This window comes from Ictalurus furcatus, chromosome 1 (genome assembly GCF_023375685.1).
Source record: "Ictalurus furcatus strain D&B chromosome 1, Billie_1.0, whole genome shotgun sequence".
NCBI classification, from domain to species: domain Eukaryota; kingdom Metazoa; phylum Chordata; class Actinopteri; order Siluriformes; family Ictaluridae; genus Ictalurus; species Ictalurus furcatus.
Genome location: NC_071255.1, coordinates 9,344,373 through 9,365,682, shown reverse-complemented (window position 1 = coordinate 9,365,682; position 21,310 = coordinate 9,344,373). Strand labels below are relative to the sequence as shown.

The window sequence follows — 21,310 nt, the reverse complement described above, 5'->3', positions numbered from 1 at the left end:
TTGAATCCAGAGTTTGCGTTGTATGGAGGTTATATTTGACTATAACTGGATGTGGACATTTGCATCAGTTTGTTTTCATGGATCACCATCATGGATCACATGATGTTAGCAGCAGCTGTTCTGTCAATAACACAATCTTAAACCTGATCAAGAAAACCTAGAGTACATTTTCATTTTTGTTTCTAAACTTGACTTTAAATGCCTAAATCATAGAAACAGTCACAGGGTTGTACAGTAGCACAGAGACCTCCAGTAACATTTACTAATTTGTAAAGTGTTTTATTGTTTATTGGTCTATTGTAAATTTATTAATTCCATATATTATATTCTACATATTCTTGCAATATTTACAGATGAAAATAAACCTTTTTTTTCTTGGGCACACAATTTCCCTAGTGTTTAGTGTTCAAAAACACACATATTCCCAAGCAAGCTTAGGTTTAGTTCTTTATGGGTTAGACAATACATCATGGAAAGAGGGATGTGCTCATGCAAACATCGCATGAATGTTTGTGTGTGTGTGTGTGTGTTTGTGTGTATGCGCGCGCATTTCCTGCTTTTTGTTATTCGTTTTGTTTCTCTTGCTTTGTATGTAGAAGCTAAAAGTCTCCTTTTCTGTTTTCTTGCCATAATCACCACATTTTGCGGCAAGGTAAGTTCCTAACAAGGGACTCTATATAATAACATTTATAATATTTTTTGAAAAATAGGTTAATAATACACAATATGTAGAGACCATTTTTTTAAGGAAATGGTATGTGAACGAATTTATGTACTACAATTTTTGGTATTTGATTATTAAATAAACAAAAACACTAACGGTAAACAAAGACACTAACTTACAATGCAAACTTTTACTTTACAGTTGTCTGACTTGAGAACTGAGATCAAGGGATCAAGGAGCATCAAAAACAAGTTACTTGTCTGGTGTTTAAGGTATGTAAGATGTACTGCACACTGACATGACAAACTTTCTTCCTTTTTAAATGAAATCCATGAACCTACCGTGCCCTCCACTAATATTGGCACCCTTGGTAAATATGAGCAAAGAAGGCTGTGAAAATTTGTCTTTATTGTTGAATCTTTTGATCTTTTGTTTAAAAAAGTCACAAAAATAATATGTTCTCATGGGTATCGAACAATTGCCGACAAAACACACGTTAATTTTTTTTTTTTTTTAAATATAAGTGTGCAACAATTATTGGCACCCTTTTTGTACCTCCCTTTGCCAAGATAACAGCTCTGAATCTTCTCCTATAATGCCTGATGAGGTTGAGAATACATGGCAAGGGATCTGAGACCATTCCTCCATACAGAATCTCTCCAGATCCTTCAATTTTCGAGGTCCACGCTGGTGGACTAAGTATCCACTCTGCTAAGAATTAAATAAATTTCAGTTACCGTGGTCAGTACTTTTTTCCTGTGTCATTCCACTTTATTACACATCACTTTATTTATAGACTTTAATGTTTTGAGTTCTTTATATTTCTGGATTTCTTGAGTTAATACTGATGACTGGTGAAAATTTCATGTGAAAAGCCTCATAGGAAATATATTTACTGAACTTTTTTTGACACATCCAATACTTATTTCCCCCACTGTATAATTCATTATAAGCATTGGCTTCATAGAAAGTGTTACCAAACACTCCAACAGTGATCATTAATGTTTTCTCCAAGTTGCTTTTCCTGCCATATGTTACATAGAGTAATCATTTCCTTTCTTCTGCTGTATGGACCAATAACTAATTCGCCTGTGACATGCTCTTATGTTTTCAAAGCTACTCTGAATTGTATGACTGTTTGTTCTACTACTAGGTGGGTGCACAAGGTAGCTTTCCAAAGAGGAAATCTATATAATAGCATTTAAAATATTTACTGAAATAGATGTGAATTACAACATTACAAATACATACCTTACAATAGTTCCTGAATGCTATTAAATTATTGTTCCTCAATAGAATTGAATGTTTTTCTAAAAACAGAACCACAAAAATCATATGAATGTAAATATAAAATAGTTAGTTTTTAACAGGCAATAATAAATTCTAATGAAATATGTGCCATTACATTTTATTTTGAAACAATTGATATGTGAACTGGATGTTCATATGTATTACAAAAGTATGGCTTAAATAATGATTTGTTTTTTTAATTTTAAATTATGCATTTTAAAATTATTTTAATATCAATGATAAGTAGGCTGACAAAGTAATCATTCATAATCTTTCTTGACTTCAACCCAGATAACAGCATTTGTTTTGGTTTCATGAAGAAGATTTAGTTATTTTGTGGGCATCCTGGGAAAAAATTCCATTTGGTAATAAATAGAATTACTTACATTGAACATTGGACAGTGAACAACAGTTGTCTGAGCTGAACTGAGATCAGCAACAGCAAACACTTATGTCTCCCTGCATTTAATATACTATACAATATATTTATTGTTTGCAATGCCAAGTTCATCCATTTATCATTTGAAGTTCATTTCTATGCTGGAGAAGAAAAAATATGGTCTAATTTGTCATACATTTGTAAGTTCAAAATTTTTTTTGTTGAGCATCCTGTTTTCCTCAGTGTATGACTTACTATCAAATACTGCTTATAGAGTTTTATATTTTACTTTAGCTTGAGTCTTATCAACTCTTCAGAGCCTTTGAGTTGAAGCTGCTTGTGTGTCGTCTGGTGTTAAATAGTGTTATGGTGTTAGTACTGACGATAGCACCTAGACCACAATATAGGTGCCTCAAACCACAATTTCTACTTCACTTGAAATAAAGTCATTTTGATCTTTAATTTTATAATTCAATGAACAAAAAGGCAATCAAAGATATTTAAATATAAAGAAAATGTATGTACATACATATTACAAAAAGCTAAACACAGTAAAACATACACAGACACATACACATTAGATTGCAGTTCCAAAACAAAAACAAAAACAAAAACAAAATAAACAGAGTGAATTAAAAAATATCGGCACACATTTAGAATTTCCACTTTGTCCAAGTTATTTTGCTATTAATATAACAGACCTCCACACAACTGCAAGGTTTTGACTATTTACAAATGACATAAAAAAAAAAAAAAACATTTATATCATATTCTGAAGCAGCATGACTTACCTTTTTGTTAAAAATGACAGAAAGACTTTTTTAAATGTGTGATGGAGTTAAATCAATTCATTATTTAATTATATTATTTGGCATGTGCAAATAACTTCTGTTCGTCAAAACTTATTAGGCCTTAATAGCTTCATGAAACACTAAACTACATTTTCTGAGATTTTAACACAGGCGTACATGTCGTACATCATAAAAGACAATCTTAGTATCCGTTAATTTTAATTGTAGGAGAAAACTGGTTAATTTTGAGCTTTTTTCCACTATTTTTGTCTTTGGGGTTTAAAATGTCGTGACAGACAGTGATGTGGCAATGTACATCGATGACGCGTCAGTGTCTCATACCAAGACAGTAACCAACACAAAACAAAATAACAGAACAAAATAAAACCAAATCAGAGTATGAAGCAGCAACAAAGCAGCATCAATTTCAATATATTGAAGCTCATATAAACGTCGTTCCTAAAATTGGTTTCTTTCATCTGTGTCGCATTGCTCGCCTCCGTACTTTCTTTAGCCTCAAAGATGCTGAAACACTGGTTCATGCATTTATTTCCTCACAGCTCGACTTGCAATGCTCTCCTCATTGGTCTACCTGCTAATTCTATTGCTAGGTTGCAATATATTTTAAACTCTGCCGTTAGACTTCTCACACATACCATGCACTCAGCTCACATTACTCCAATCCTGTCTGAACTGCATTGGCTACCGATTTCATTTTGTATTAAATATAAAATAATCCTGCTCACATTTAAATCACTTTATGGTTTGGTACCTTTCTATCTTAGTGCACTGCTTCTCCCCTACAACCCGCCCCACTCTCTCAGGTCCTCTGGGCTCGGAATGCTCTCTGTCTCTAGATTTGTCTCTCAACCATGGATGGTAAGACTTTCAGTGTTGTAGCACCTAAAATCTGGAATTCTCTCCCTCTCAATCTCCACAGCATCACATCCATCTCCGAGTTCAAATCACAATTAAAAACGTATCTGTTGTCTCAGTGTTATCTGTCCTAATCTGTTATAATACATTTTCTCAGTGACTGTACTATGTATTTCTTTTCTGTGTTTGGTTGCTCTTTGTTTTTCACATTGTGTGTTTGTGCATGATTGTTCATTGTTTATGTATCATTGAATTGTAAAGTGTCCTTGAGCTCTGGAAAGGCGCTATATAAATTAAACATATTATTATGACAGCACATGGTGCTTTCCTACAACAGATGTAGTAGATGAGAGAGGGATTCAAATGGGTCACAAGTGTTTGTTTCAGTGGTCTAAGAGTTTGGGTGTGTTTTCTTGGTACAGCTATGAGAATTGGAGAAAGGTGGACTTCTGACTTGCTCATGAAGGCAGTTTGCGTCTACACAATGATGCAGTACTAAGTCCCGCATCCCTTCAAATGAGGTATGTGTCTAATTTTTAACCATGACAGTTTTAATTGTCATTTGAGCTAATTAAACCTCTGAAAGCTCCACGAGTGCCGATGGGCCGTTGCATGCAAAACTATACAACGAGAGTCCGCATTGAAAGAAAGACTCTTCCACTTTTCATTCATGAAATACTCGAGCCTATTATCTAGCTAAATTTCCCATCCTGCACTGCAGCCCACAAACATGGCCACCATGGATCACATTTCCCAGAACACTCACATTCATTCTAATCATGCGCACCTGCATCCAATCTCACACACAATCACACCACACATAAAAGAGACTGTTTGAACACTAAATATTTGCGAAGTATTACGTGAGGTTTCCATATACCAAGCATTTGTTTCTCGATTCGTGGGTTATTGTTTTGATATTGTTCTCGCCCTCATTCTCTATTCTTGTTTTGCCTTGTTTGCCGACCGCCTGACCTATTGCCTGTTTATGACCACATCTATGTTTCACGATTTGAATTTGTCTGCCTGTCACTCATACAATAAAGCTTTTATCTGCATTTGCATCCTTCCTACCTCCTTTACGTCCATTACGTGACATCTATACAGCCTGTAGAACTGCTCCCACTCTCCAGACTGGTCCACTATCAGCATGTGTCAATGACATAAGTCCAATTTTAAAAACTTAACATGGACAAAACTGAGATCATTATTATCGGAACACCAACACTTACTAAACATATCCTCTATGACTTTAGTTGTGACATTGATAGCACTCTCATTAAACCAACTAGTACTGTAAAAAATGTAGGCATCATCTTTGATCCCTCCCTCACCTTTGAAGCTCATATAAACCCCATTCCTAAAATTGGTTTCTTTCACCTGTAGATGTGGGCCTCTAGCTGTTTTTTGAAAATCGTGACAGATTCTGCAGTCCAGATTGAGTTGGAAGTTCATTCCACCACTGAGGGACAGTTAGTGTGAAGGTTCTGAAAAGGGACCTTGAGCCACGCTGAGTAGGCACTACTAAGTGTCAGTTGTTAGTCGATTGCAGATTGCGTGAGGGAACGTAAGCCTTCAGGAGAGTGTTGAGGTAGGGGGTAATGTTCTCGACAAGGTCTTGTATGTGAGCATCAAGGCCTTGAATTTGATATCGGTGGCTACAGGAAGCCAGTGGAGGGAGATGAAGAGGGGTGTGACATGGGTCCTTTTGGGCTGGTTGAAGACGAGGCGTGCTGCTGCATTCTGAATCATCTGAAGGGGTTTGAAGGAGCTCGCTGGGAGGCTCAAGAGTAGTGCATTGCAGTAGGGCAGTTTTGAGATGACAAGAGCCTGGGTTAGTAGATGTGTAGCCTGTTTGGTGAGATAGGGTCTGATTCTTTTGATGTTATACAGAACGAACCTACAGGACAATGCAGTTGTTGAAATGTGGTCTGTAAACGTCAAGCTGTCATCAAAAGTTTATCCAAGGTTCCTGGCTGTCCTGGTTGGCTTGAGTGTAACAGGCAATACTTATCTAGTGTCTTAGCACTAAATGAAATACATGTCATTACATTTTTTAAAGAAAATAGTATATTAAATGGATGTTCATATGCATTTCAGTTTTACACAAGTACTTCATAAATATTGATTGACACTTAAAAATGCCATTAAAAGAACTGATTGGCCTTTTTGTGACTACTATTGGAACTACAGGGATCCTGTGCTCTAAAACTGGCGATAGATTTCTATAATCTCCTCATCTTCTATCATTTCTTTATCTCCTATGGAAATCCTATGGAACCCAATTATCCGGGTTCCATCACTAGCTTTCTAGACATATTAGCACAACTCCCACACTGTCCACACCTGATCTGTTGCTCAGCCTGGCACTAACCTCTCAGTCAATTGCCGAATTTATAATGCCCCTATATTGGCCAATACTGTGCTTTGTAGATGGCTGACTTTGCAAAATTAGCTGAACTGAACATTCATACAGAGCTGGAGTTGGGTTTCATTCAACGTCTGGGTATCTGTGTTATTGGGGCCTCCTCTGACATCACGGCTGTTATTACAAAGCCTTGAGTAGATGCCTTGTGTCTAAGCATGTTGCTACACGCTTGCTGAGATGCTGCTTGTAGCTTAATTATTAAAAACAGTCTGGAGTTGAAGCCGAGTTTTCTCAGCTACTCCCCCATTCTTTCTGCTGAGCAAGAGACAGGTAATTAATTAAGTATTCAAGCTATCTTGAGTATTAAGCTATCACTAAAACAGAAAGGGGTTAGCTTTCACATCACCTGCCATCTGACTACTAGCGTAGACTAAAATTCGGGTAAGACCAAAAACCAAATGAACTGTTGTGATCAGCCCTGGACACAGAGAATTTCAGTGTGCCACAGTGTAAATATGATATTGAGAACATTTAAGGAGGTTTGTAGAACCTCTACTGCAACATGCCTGAACTCTGTGGTGTGCACCTTAGCTAACCTAATGGACTCTGGCTGAGTGCATGCCTACTGTTGACACTTGGATCACATCACTGTTGGTTCACTGTATAAAGCACTAATTCCTATTTCCTAGGTCAACCCACTACTTTGTGGGATGACCTCCAAAAGATGCTCCCACAACATGAAAGAGCACCGTGGAGCCCATCCAAGAAAGACAGGGGCTGCTGGCAGGACACTTTACTAATTGGATCATTGGACAATTACTACTTCAGACCAGTGGGTCCTCTTGACAAGTTTGTGGGAGTGTAAACTGTTGGCTCCAGCCTTCAAGGCTGAGTGTTTGGCCAATTTCCAGTCCAATCAATTTGCCACTCTGCTCCAATAAGTTACTTCTCTCTTGGGGAGAGTCACAATCAAAAAAGTAGACCCTACTCTCAGAACAAAGGGTATGTTCTATAGCTCCACCTACTTTCAGGTTTAGAAGAGAGGCTTTATGTATGGTAATTGTATCAGATATTATTTATGTCGTGTAGCCACAAGACTAGGTTACATGTGTACAATGCATATTTTCATGTCCCCGTTCCTCAGCATATGCTTTTGTGGTGATTTCAGAGACAAGAGACTTTTTTGAGGTCATTTCAGAGACAAGTATTCTATATCAAACCCTTTGTCCTCACTCTAGCATCACACGTCTTCTGGAGATTGTAGGTCACACACATGGTGCTCAGTCTCATAGTGAACTGGAAAAGATCCCTAGTAATGAAGCACCTCACACATAATCTTAACGTAATCTACTAGAGACAATAATTCCAGAATAAGTCAGAATATAATCAAGTCTAATCATTTTTTTGTGAAGGTAGGAACATATCCAAATCTAATAATACTAACAATAATAAGAAGAAAGAATGACAGTCATCATTACTCAACATTACCAATCAAATTCAAACATAATAATACAACATAAGAAAATCAAATTTGCATACCTGATAGAGAAAAACTACACACAGCAACTGTGTGGGAGATCTGTCTACAGATTCCCCAAATCTTTGGCCAGCTCTCCCCTAAATACCCAGATACTCTGTAGGTCCACCAAATGGTGTTGTTTGTGGTTATAATTGGAATTTAGGCCAGTCTGTGGAAGGATGTATCTTATTTACATACAGGAGGTAATTTATGTGAAGGACCTGGGGAAGGTATGCCTTTAACGTCATGCAGTATTTTTCTCTAGATCTTATGTAGTGATTTAAACTGCTGAATGAGACCATATTTTCCAGATGCACTGAGACCTTTTGAATGATGCTAAACATGTATAGTTAATTACATGACAACATTAAACATATTATGTAATGCATACAGACCTTGTGTGAGTTTAAGGTGATCTCAATACAGAGAGAGAGAAGGGTGTGGAAAGAGAGGAATAAGGAAGCAATGTAGTGATGTGCGATCTTCTCGTCTCCACTCAGCGTGATGTGTTATCTCAGGTGAAGCTGATAATTCTGAGGGCGAGAGTTCAAGTGTTAATTCCTGTAAGAGTCCTTTTTCCTCAGAGAGCAGTTCTCTCCAGGTTCAGATATCTTGGCACCAGCCTTACACACAGCAGACCTGCACTAATAGCAGATGGAAATGTTCAGGTGGCACCAGCAAGCAGCTTTTGATTCTGTGCTGGTAAAGCAGTGGACATTAATTAGGCTAAAATGCTGAAATATTCCTGGAGTAAAGGCCAGAGTACATTTTGGACATATTGTACAAATATCTAATTTTGGATATTTAGTGGTGTCATAAACTTGTGCTGCATAAGCATATTTGTTGTTGTTCTAGCTCACGTTGGTAAAATTCTGTCATTAGCCAAACAAATTCTTCAATTTCTTAAATAATTGTGAAGATTTGGTGCACGGGAAAAGAGTAAAAGATTTGTGGAATCACACTGTCTGTGAAGAGTGGTGCCAGCTGAAAATGTCAGTGCATGGTGAGCCTGTAAGTTCATGCCTGAAGAAAGATTTATAATTTAGGATGAATGAGTAGGCTTTAAGAGTAATCCTGAAATTCATACAGGCTGACATTGGTAACGCCCATATCGATTCCAGTTTTATGCTATAATTATAAACTATAAAATAAATAGAGAGAGAAAAGAAGATGTACTCCAGCACAGAATCATCATCATCATAATCATAAGCACAACATTTCTACAGTGTCCATTAGTATCATTATTAGTATTAGTAGTAGAATCATTTTTTTTCAGTGTACACATTGTGCTGTACACTAATACGATAAAATGTATTAGGAAGTTCTTATTTTTTCTTTTTTGAATTGAATGTCAAGAACACATGCATATTGTGCACAAATGTGTTTGTCTACTCTGTTTTCCTTTCCCCTTAAAACCGATACTGTATGTGAGCAAAAAAAAAAGGAAAGAAAGAAAAAAAAAGAAAAAAAAGAGCAAAAGCAGTTGCAAGCTCTTTTTCCTTTGTAAAATTGTATGCCATGAAAATGGACATATACCTAGAAAATATTCTATGGGAGATAATTTACCAAACTGTTACCAAACGTGATGTGATTAACTTACTATGCACAATATTTCCACTATGTACAATAATTCCTGTAGAATTAACTGAAGCCTTATTTCTTGATTTCTTAAATATGTATTTGGTCATTTCTTTCATTTGTCTACCAGCTGACTGCTGAACACAAGGTATGTTTCCAACAAGGTTAATCTGTATTAAATAGTACTTATTATGGGATTGATATTTGAGATTGAGGGTTCTTTTAAACATACAACACATAACACACATTAGACAGAGATCATATAATATACTATATAATCTAATGTAATTGTTTTAAATAGTGTACTTTATTTACAGACGTTCAATCATTAATAATGACAATGCAAGCAGAACAGAAAAGCCTCTTTTTTGTCACCTGGAACACAAGTGGTATTAAAAAATACCAAGAAGTCACCACAAAAGTTCTCAAAAATTTTAAAGAGCCTTCGTTACCTTCAGGCTGATATTGTCTTTATACAAGAGACACATGTTGGGACAGACTGTCACAAAATCTTAGAAGATGTTCCAGGCTGGAAAGTCTTCTTCACTGTACACAACTCTCGCAGTAAAGGAGTCGCAATACTGATAAGAGACAAAGTAAAATTTCAGTACATATGTCATGATGAGGACTTCAGTGGAGGTTACATTGTGCTCTTCTGTTGACTGCATCATGAACTGTACACTCTTGTTAATGTGTACAATAATAAGTCAGACAGAAATGTCTTGGGTAGATTGAAAGACTATTTAATGGAAACAGCTGAGGGTGTGCTAGTGGTTGGAGGTGATTTCAACACAGTTTTGCATCCCTGCTTTGATCAGAGATCTTTAAGTTCTCATGCAAGACATTCACAATTCAGAGCTTTTTTAGAAGATTTTACTGTTTCTCTCGATCTCAGAGACACCTGGTCATACAAACGTCCTACTGATGAGGTCATTACACAGCGTCAGAATGACAGTCACTCCAGAATAGACATGTTTTTCCTGCCGGAGCACAAATTGTGACGGGTGTGTAAAATTAATGTAGCTGAAGCACAGGGTGTTTCTGATCATTATCCTCTTGTACTAGAACTCACAGTTCAGCACAGAACTGAAACAAACCTCCCGAATGTTGCCTTACGGCTGCCACAGCCTTTTAAATACACACCTGATAGAAGACCTGAGGGAAGATTAGTGGGGCAGAAATACTGAGTGCCATTAAATCTTTGACTGACTTAGAAGAGTACTCACTTGATATGAAGGATGTGAAGTCATATAAAAAGCGTCGCTGTCAACTGACTGACACCTTAAAAATCAAATACAAGTTAATAATAGAGAAAAAAGCGAAAGGAGAGAGAAACACCTTGGAGTATTTGATATTCTCTCAAATTTTGGCAAAGCGTATCATCTATTTCCCCTTCTTTCAAGGGAAAGATAGCGACAAAACATTATACATTTTCCACTGTGAAATTTGAGGCAGGCCCACAGAAAATCAAGTGGTCTTTCCTTGAGATAAAACTTAAGAATCTACAACCTGGGGTGAAGAAGCCAAAACAGAGCCCTTCTGCCTCCCCCACCAGAGTTCAGCATTCTGGAACATTTTCTGGATTGCCTTATCCCTAAAGACCAAATCTCTTCTGAACTCAGACTTTTGGAGCCTGGGTGTCCACTCACCATTGCTATTGTCAGTCTGGTTCTGAATGAGCTAGAAGCCATAGTTTTACATAATTTTTGTAAGGGCACTATTTGCTATCAAAGACAGGTTCTGCGCGTACATACACCACAATCACATCTGATTTTGTGGATTTTTTCATAAATGTTTTCAAGAAGCAGTCAGGACTTAAAATAAGTATCTTACAACATCCAGACTAAGTGGTCTTAAAATAAGTTATTTCACAGAATTAATTCTGTTTTCATTTTATATGTTACAGTAGTTGCAATTATTTGTTCCCATATTATTAATTTTGATGGCTGACATGATTGCAAATGTGCTCACAGCCAGTAAAGAAAGATGACATTTGTCGACGAATTATGACCAGGGCTTATTGTTTAGGCCTATAGGTCAAGTACCCTTTTTTCTTAACCATGGGAAAAATAAACATGGGTCCTCATACATGTATAATACACTGACAAATTTATCTCATTTTTAATATACACACTAATAATATCACTAACTTGAGTTTTTTTTTTCTTTGACAAAATATGGGCAAGATTAGTTATGTGCTTTCAATAAAAGGTAATAAGAAACTGGTCACAGTACTAAATTTAGATTTCTGTAATGCTGTAGTATATTACAAAATGAATGTAGCAGCAGATGTTTAACAAGTTAGCATTATTATTATTATTTTTTTTTTTTTTTTAAAAAGTATGTGAACCTTTTGGAATTTCATGGTTTTCTGAATAAACTTGTCATAAAATGTGATCTGATCATCATCTAAGTCAAGGGTATTGACAAATATAATGCGTCTACAATAATAACACAAAATAAATTCTGATCTTTCATGTCTTTCTTGAACACACTCATTCAACATTCAAAATGGCAGTGGAAAAAGTAAGTGAACCCTTAGAATTAATAACTGGTTGACCCCCGCTTGTCAGCAGTAACCTCAACCAGATGCTTCCTGTAGCTGTGGATCAGACCTGCACATCGTTCAAGAGGAATTTTAACCCATTCTTCCTAGCAGAACTGCTTTAGCTCTGTCATATTCTTTGGACAGCTCATGTGTATGGCTCTCTTCAAGTCATTCCATAGCATCTCTATTGGGTTGAGGTCTGGGCTCTGACTTGGCCACTCCAAAAGGTGGATTTTGTTTTTCTGAAGCCATTCTGTTGTGGACTTGCTCCGGTGTTTCGGGTCATTGTCCTGTTGCATCACCCAACTTCTACACAGTTTCAGCTGACGTACAGATATTCTCACATTATCCTGAAGAATTGTTTGATATACTTGGGAATTCATCTTTTGAATTCATTTTGACTGGGTTCCCACTTCTTGGTAGAGTAGCAACAGTCCCAAAGTGTCTCCATTTGTAGAATGTTTGCCTAACTATAGACTGGTGAATTTCTAAAGTCTTTGAAATCACTTTGTAACCCTTGCCAGCTTTATGTAAATCAATAATTCTTGATCGTAAATCCTCTGAAAGCTCTTTTCCGCGAGGCATGGCTCATATAAGTGTGTGCTTCTTGTGCAAAGCAAACACCAAAAGTTTGAGGGGTTTTTATCAGTTAAAGTAGCTGTAGTCCACACCTCCAAACTCATTTTCTTAACGAGACTCCAGGTGTGCTAAAACCTTACTCGAATTAGCTTTTTTGAGGTCATTAACTCAAGGGTTCACATACTTTTTCCACAAGCACTATGAGGTTTTTTTGGTTGTTCTCAATAAAGACATGAAAGATCAGAATTTTTTTGTGTTATTATTTAAGGCACATTATATTTGTCAGTACCCTTGACTTAGATGAAGATCAGATCACATTTTATGACAAATTTATGCAGAAAACCATGAAATTCCAAAAGGTTCACATACTTTTTCTTGCCACTGTATATATATATATATATATATATATATATATATATATATATATATATATATATATATATACATACACACACATATATATATAGTCGTTTCAAAATCACCTTCAGTGGAAACATTTACTTTACAGTTGTCTGAACTAAGAAGCGAGATCAAGTGATTAAGGACCATCAAAAACAAACACTGGTGTCCCTCTGCATTCTTTGAGCCAATCATGTGCTCTCAAGTTACTTGTCTGGTCCTTAGGGTAAGAATGCCATGACATTACACTGAATAAAATATTGGAGTTTAACTTATTCAAGAAAAGTGTGGTAACAATTTCCACACACAAAATCTTAGTAAATTTAACTAAGTATATTTTAAGTAAGGTCTACACTGCATCAGTGTTTATTCTTTAAAAAAAAATTTAAGTAAATTTAGCTAGTAACTTTCTTGGTTTATAAGTACTAACCCAATTTCCATAAAAGGATTTTTCTAAAATGCAATAAAAACTGAAATCTGTGATTTGTCAAATCTCTTGAAACTTTAATTAACTGACAAAAGTACAAACAAAAGCTATTTAATTGTATTTTGTAAATATAAACAAATTTAGAATTTGATGCCTTCAACACACTCAAAAAAAAGTTGGGACAGGGGCAACGTAAGAATATTCAAGTAACACCATTTTGTAGGATCCGGTTAATTGGTAACAGGGGAGGGTATTAGGATTGGGCATAAAAGGAGCATCCACAATAAAGGTCAGTCTTTGAAAGCAAGGATAGGTCATGGCTCACCACTTTGTGCCAAACCTCATGAGAGAATTGTCAGTCACTTCAAAAAGAACATTGCTCAATGCAAGATTGATGCAAAATATAGCTTAAGCAGTTTTAGTATATAAAGTCCAGCAAACAAATCGCATACATAAGGCAGATTCAAAGTTAATGCAGGCAAAGGGTCAGGCAATTAGCAAACAGGGTATCAGAGTAACCAAAGTACAAAAAGCAGGGGACAAACAAAGTCAAAAAAACAGAACAGCAATACGGGAAACAAGGCTTGGTAATGACAACAAAACAGAAACAGTTTGTAGTGTTGCAGTGACAGAATGAGGCTTACACAGGTGCAGAGTAATGAGTGTGAAATTGAGAGCAGGCGCAGACGGTCATGTGACATAGTCAGGTGAGGTGCAGTGGCTCATAGGAATTGTACTCACTAGTTCCCTTTTCTGGTATTTCCATGACATTATAGAAATGGATTTAGTTCAAGTTTGAGTTAAAGGAACTACTTCACCACTAGTGATATTTGTTTTAGTTTGAAACGTTAATTTAAAATAAGTTAAAATATATTTTTCAATAAAACATAATCTGTTTATTCTTAACTACAATCGAGATAACATTATTAGCTTTGTTTTTTTTTGTTTTGTTTTTTTGTAGCAGATCTTTTATTTTAATGGGCTTAATATAAAATATCAATGGGGTCATTAGCCTAGGGCAGTTGGTAAGCAAAATCATTTACTTACAATGAACATTTCTAACAGTTGCCCAACCTGAACTAAGATCAAGTTATCTATCATCAACAACAACAACAATAACAACAACAACAAAAACACAGGTGCTGCCTGTGGGGTTTTATTTATTTATTTATTTATTTATTTATTTATTTATTTATTTTTACATAGGGCTTATAGAAAATAGACCTGGCAATATATTACACATTCTACTGTACACTAAAGACATGTTCACACTCTTGAATCTGCACATGAGACCAGTTTGGGGTTGGCTCAGGGTGGGGCTCATAATCCCAGATTTGCACACACACACACACACACACACACACACAAACTTATTATTTCTACATTCATGTAAATTCCATCAGTGCACCATTTAGCTATAGCCATTGCTGTAAGTTTCATACATCCATTCATGCATTTATTATATCCTTTCATTTCTCATATCTCCACTTAAGGCAGTCCGATTTTACCTGAACCATTCTGTCTTGAAAAGTATTGAACATCTGTACATGATGTCCATCTGTACATGTGAACTAACTATATTCTCATTTTATAACACCAGTAACAACAGCTTATTTACAATATATAATGTACATCATAAATATGTGGAATGCATAATTTCTGACAAGTTTATACATTTATAAAATTTACATCAAATTTATAATTGTATAAAAATTCATATTAATTAAGTCAATGAAAAAAGCTTGTTTTTCATTTCTCCTGCCTGGATTTAAAACCACAATCAAATAACCATTCATGTTTTTATCTTTTAATTGCTACTGACACAAAAATAGAACAACCAAAAAAGCTCAGAAACTTTAATGTAACATTAATGTAATCAGTTTTGACACAAAGTATGTAATCCTTTGTGAATTGGGCTGTAGAGATACAAAATATTACTGGTGTAGGAAATGAATTTAAATTTGTTTATTTTAAATATTTTTTGTAATTTTGTACACAATCACAAAAAAATTATTGTCCAGTCCTCATAGAGCACTCTTGAAAATCAACAATTTCTGCAAATGTTAATTCACACTTACTTAATGTGTGATGGACTTTAACCGTGGTTTGGATTTAGTGTTGTATTGATTACAGTGTAAAGTTTCTCTTATACTATTTCCAAGAGAAGAAATATGCTTTTGTGTTGTGCCTTATTTTACATATCATCCAGATTTGGCCTTATCATATAGGTACGTTAGATTTGACTATGAGGTCATTTGACTATGAGGTCATTTGTAATTCATATCTTTGCAAATGTATTTAGGCTTAGTTAAGGCAATTTGACTATCTGCATTGGTATCTGTATGGGAGTTTCAAGCAGTGACTAAACATGGTGAAGAAACTGGATGTGTACATTTGCATTAGTCTGTGTTTATGGATTACAGTCATGGACCACATGATATGAGCAGCAGCAGTTTTGAGATCAAAAATGAGAGCTTAATTGTGATCAAGCAAACCTACAGTACCTTTTCATTTTTGCTTTCAAATTTGAAAACGTTACATGCTGAAGTCATTTGTACATATAGCAAAGAGACACGGGGTTCAGCTCTTAAATGATTTTAAAAAATCCATCACGGAAATAAACAAGTCCTCAGGCAAATTGGGTACAAAAGTATGTGTGCGCCTCAAGCTGCTTTTTCTTTCCCTCTTTCTTTTCCTTTCTGTTTTAAATAGGAGCTAAAAATAATTTTTCCTGATATATATTAATTAAAGCAATCACTGCATTTTGCTGTAAATCTTATGCAGCAAGTATTTACGCAATAGTTACAACCCCTGTGATGTGCTTTTCCAATGTAAAATGCTTCCACTTTTTCAGAGTTCCTGTAAATCACATTAGTCTAATTCACTTCTTCATTTCTGCCACCAGTTGAGAGCACAAGATCAGTTCCCTGATACCATATAAGATAAGTTATTTTCAGATGAATCCAATTTTAACTTGGATTGATCGGATGGTATGGTGTTTGTGTGGAGAAAGCCAGGAGAAGAATTTAAACCAACCTGTTTTGTTGGCTAAAACATGGAAGAAACTGCCACTTGATTCATTGTTCAGACATTGTCAAAACATTTAGCAAAACAAAGGATGGCAAACTACAGTGGGGGAAATAAGTATTGAACGCATCAACATTTTTTTTTTCAGTAAATATATTTCCAATGAGGCTATTCACATGAAATTTTTTACCAGACTTTGGTATAACTCAAGAAATCCAAACATATAAAGAAATCCAAACATTAAAGTCCATAAATGAAGTTATGTGTAATAAAGTGGAATGACAAAGGACAAAAGTATTTAACTCCATCCATCTTCTATACCGCTTATCCTTCTCAGGGTCATGAGGAACCTGGAGCCTATCCCAGTGAGCATGGGGCACACAAGGGGTAAACCCTGGACAGGGTGCCAATCCATCGCAGGGTACAATCACCTACACATTCACACACCCATTCATACACTACGGACAATTTAGACATGCCAATCATCCTACCATGCATGTCTTTGGACTAGGGGAGGAAACCAGAGTACCCTAAGGAAACCCCCACAGCACAGGGAGAACATGCTAACTCCGCACACACAGGGCCACGGTGGGGATCGAACCCCCAACCCTGGAGGTGTGAGGTGAACGTGCTAACCACTAAGCCATCGTGTGACCGATATTGAACACGCTTTTGTTTGTAATGACAGCTTCAAGACGCTTCCTGTATGAAGAAATTAATGGGCCGCAGTATTCAGGTATGATTTTGGCCCATTCTTCTAAACATATTGTCTTTAAATCTTGTTCAATTGGATTCAAGTCAGGTGACTGACTGGGCCATTCTAACACCTTGATGTTTTTCTCTGAAACTAATTGAGAGTTTCCTTTGCTGTATGCTTTGGATCGTTGTCCGGCTGGAAGGACCACCCATGTCTCATCTTCATCATCCTGGTGGACGGCAGCAGATTCTTCTCAAGATTCTCCCAGTAAAGGGCTCCATTCATCATTCTTTCAGTTATATGAAGTCTGCCAGTACCACGTGATGAAAAACAGCCCCACACCATGATGCTTCACCTCCAAACTTCACTGTTGCTATGGTGTTTTAAGGGTGATGCGCAGTGCCGTTTCTTCTCCAAACCTGGTGTTTAGTATGACAGCCAAAAAGTTACATTTTGCTCTCGTCTGACCAGAGTACACTCTCCCACTATTTCATAGGCTTGTCCAAATGAGTTGTAGCAAACTTTAAACGAGCTTCGACGTGCCTTTTCTTTAGTAATGGAGTCTTGCAGGGTGAGTGTGAGCAGTGGAGTGCATAGCCTAGTGTTTTCTCTGTGACGATGGCACCTGCTACCTCCAAGTGTTTCTGGAGCTCTTTCCAAGTGGTCCTTGGCTCTTGGACTACTCTTTTGATAATTCTTTTTTTCCCCTTTTTTTTTTTTTAAATTTCAGCTCAAACAAACAACTCTTTTGATAATTCTTCAGACTCCCTGGTCAGAAATCTTGCGAGGAGCTCCTGTTCGTGACCGGTTGATGATGGAGTGATGTTGCTTCCACTTGTGGATAATGTCCCCAATGGTGCTTACTGGAGGATTCAGAAGTTTTGAAATATGTCTGTTTCCAATTCCATCAATATGTTTCGCAACAATAAGGTTGTGAAGGTCTTGGGAGAACTCTTTGCTTTTAACCATCATGAGATGTTTCTTGTGTGACACCTTGGTAACGAAAAGCCTTTTTATAGACCATCAATTTACTAGCCCAGCTGATATTAATTTGCACAGATAGGAGGTATAATTACTTACAGATTTCAGCTGGTTCCTTGTCTTACCTTGCCTTGGAGAACTGCTTTTTCTTAGTGCGTTCAATACTTTTTTCCTGTGTCATTCCACTTTATTACACATAACTTTATTTATGAACTTTAATGTTGTGAATTCTTTATTTTTGCACATTTAATTGCAATATTAGTTCTTAGCAGGCAGTGATCAATTCAAATGTGTTATTCAAATGTGCTATTACATTATATTTTGAAGCAAATGGTATGTGAATTGTGTGTTAATGCTTTTCAGTTTTACACAAGTATGGCTTAAATCTTGATTTGTTTCAGATTTAAGTGATATCATTTTAAACAATGATCATCAACTAAGTACAAATTTGTGTTAGTGTTTTATTTACCACTTGATTTCTACATAAGTGAAACTTAAAAAATAATTATAATAATTAATTTGTAACTACAACCATGATAACTTGCTTGCTTTGGTTTATTGCAGTAGTTATCCCAAAGTACTAAATATAAAAGATCAGTGAGGCCATTAGCTTAACATAGACATTCGGGAAAAAAATAAGTTTGTAAACAAAATCACTTACTCACAATGGAGCCTTTTACTTAACAGTTGTCTGACCTGAGACCTGACAGCAAGTGATTAAGGACCATCAAATACAAATCAAATAGTGCATTCTTTGATCCAGTGTGCGCTCACTAGCTGCCTGTCTGGTCTTTAAGGTAAGTACAGCTTGCTTTTTAAATGGAAAGTCATAAAGCTATGCAGATTTTGCACAAATGCATCTGTTTTTCTATTTTTAACGGATATATAATAAAACAAAAAAGCAGTTGCAATCTATTCTTCCTTTATAGAATTTCATGCAATAAAAACAAAAAATTTTCAAGTGCGAAATAATTTCCCAACTGTTACCCAACACATGTGTGATGTAATTGACTTATGTACAACATTTCCACTATGTACATTAAATCTTATGTGCAATAATGCCTTATTTCTTAATTTCTTTTAGTTGTACCGCCAGCTGACTGCTGAGAACAAGGTATATTTTTAACAGGCGAATCTTTATAATATAGTACTTACTTTGAGATTGATACTTATTGAACCAAATTATATCTTTCAATCAGAATTATACAATTCTTCATTTATATACTGTAAGTGAAAAAGTGAGTATGTATTGAAAACAGTGAGAGAACACAATGAATAGAGAACTGTGTTCATAAAATGACCTCCTCTCAAAACTCATTCATAAATTTATGGCCCGACATGAAATAACTAAAATAGGTGCTGTTTGATCCTTTAAATATACAATACATAATATATAATAGACCCATTTTTTTTTAAATATCTGTGATTTTAAATTCTATACTTTATTTACAGAGGTTCAATCATTAACTATGGCATCACTAGTGAAAAAAAGGCTCCGTTTTGTCACCTGGAACACACGTGGCATTAAAAGCCCACCCCAAAAGTTTTCAGATTTGTTGAGCAGCCTCATTTCCCTAAAGGCTCATATTGCCTTCATACAAGAGACACATGTTGGGCCAACATGTTACCAAATCTTGGAGAATGTTGAAAACTGGAATGTCTACTTCACTGTACACAGCCCTCGCAGTAAAGGAGTGGCAATACTGATCAGCTATGATGTACCATTTGAGTACATTTGCCATGATGAGGATTGCAGTGGAGGTTACATTGTGCTCTTCTGTCGTCTGTATGGTGAACTGTACACTCTCATTAATGTGTACAATCATAAGGCAGACAAAAATGTCTTGGCTAGATTGAAAGACTATTTGAGGGAAACAGCTGAGGGTGTGCTAGTGGTTGGAGGTGATTTCAACACTGTTTTGGATCCCAGCTTTGATCGGTTATCTTCAGCTGTTCTCACAAAGCAGTCTTCACTAAGAGCTATTTTAGAAGACTTTACTATTTCTTTGAATCTCAGAGACACCTGGTCATACCTTCACTTTGCTGATGGAGGCTTTACACGACGTCAGAATGAGAGTCACTCCAGGTTGGACATGTTTTTCATGTGCAACGATGCAATGGGACGGGTGTGTAGTAGCAAAATACAGAGCAATGAAATTTCAGATCACAAGCCTCTTGTCCTAGAACTCAAAGTGCAGCAACAGACTGGAAATATAATTCCAAAGGTAGCCTTGTTTTTGAAGGAAACTAGAGTTGATGAAGAACCTGACCGAAGATCAGGGAAGATTAATGGGGCAGAAATACTGAGTGCCATCAAGTCTTTGATTGACTCCAAACAAAGACCTGATACAATGGATGTGGATTACTATAAAAAGTTTTGTTGTCAGTTGACTGAGACCTTAAAGAGAAAGTATAACCTCATGTTAAAGAATAAGCAGGTACCTGAAGCTTATTATTCAGGAGACATTTTCAATGTTGACTGTTTGATATTTTCAGAAATATTGGCCAAGCGCCTTAGTGTGCTCATTACTCCTTCTCTGAAGAGAGAGAAGAAAGCAAAGTTTGATATTCTTCTTACCATGACCTTCGAGCCAGGCCCACAAGAAATCAGGTGGTCCTTCCTGGAACAAACCCTCAGGAGACTAAAACAGATACAATCTGTCCCTCCATTAGACTTCAGCATTCTGGACTGCCTTCTTCCTAAAGTCCAAAACTTTTCAGGAGAACTCAGACGTCTGCGTCCTGACATTCCCCTCACCAACGCTATCCTCAATCTGGCTCTGAGACAACTAGAAGATCTGATTCTCAGAAGTGAGTCAGAGTGCAGGACCAGTGTTTCCTTTCACAGACAGGCACTGCTCATACATGCAGACCAGAACAAACGGGGGAAAGTTGTTAGGGTACTAGAGAAATTCCAGGACGACTCAGGAATTAGGCTTACAGAATGCCACATAATAGATTGAAAAGATTAAAGTGTAGAAAACAAGACACAATTAGAAGGAAAGGGTGATCAGGTGCTGGAACTTATCAAATGCTATACATATTATTATTATTATTAGTAGCAGTAGTAGTAGTAGTAGTAGTAGTAGTAATGTTATTATTATTTTACTATATTACCACAGTTTAATTTTACACTATACTTAACTATCATGCAGATTATAAACGACTTTATTGTTGTACAGATTTA

General features: G+C 36.2%; 1 protein-coding gene across 1 annotated transcript; it reads left to right on the top strand.

Moving 5' to 3' along the window:
* Positions 1-563: 563 nt before the first annotated feature.
* LOC128606503 (uncharacterized) lies at positions 564-21,086 on the top strand. The gene is made up of 5 exons (XM_053623083.1): positions 564-652; positions 866-936; positions 4,423-4,521; positions 18,811-18,920; positions 19,208-21,086. The coding sequence occupies exon 5, from the start codon at positions 19,593-19,595 to the stop codon at positions 21,084-21,086; it is 1,494 nt and encodes a 497-aa protein (XP_053479058.1). The 5' UTR covers positions 564-652; positions 866-936; positions 4,423-4,521; positions 18,811-18,920; positions 19,208-19,592.
* Positions 21,087-21,310: the final 224 nt, after the last annotated feature.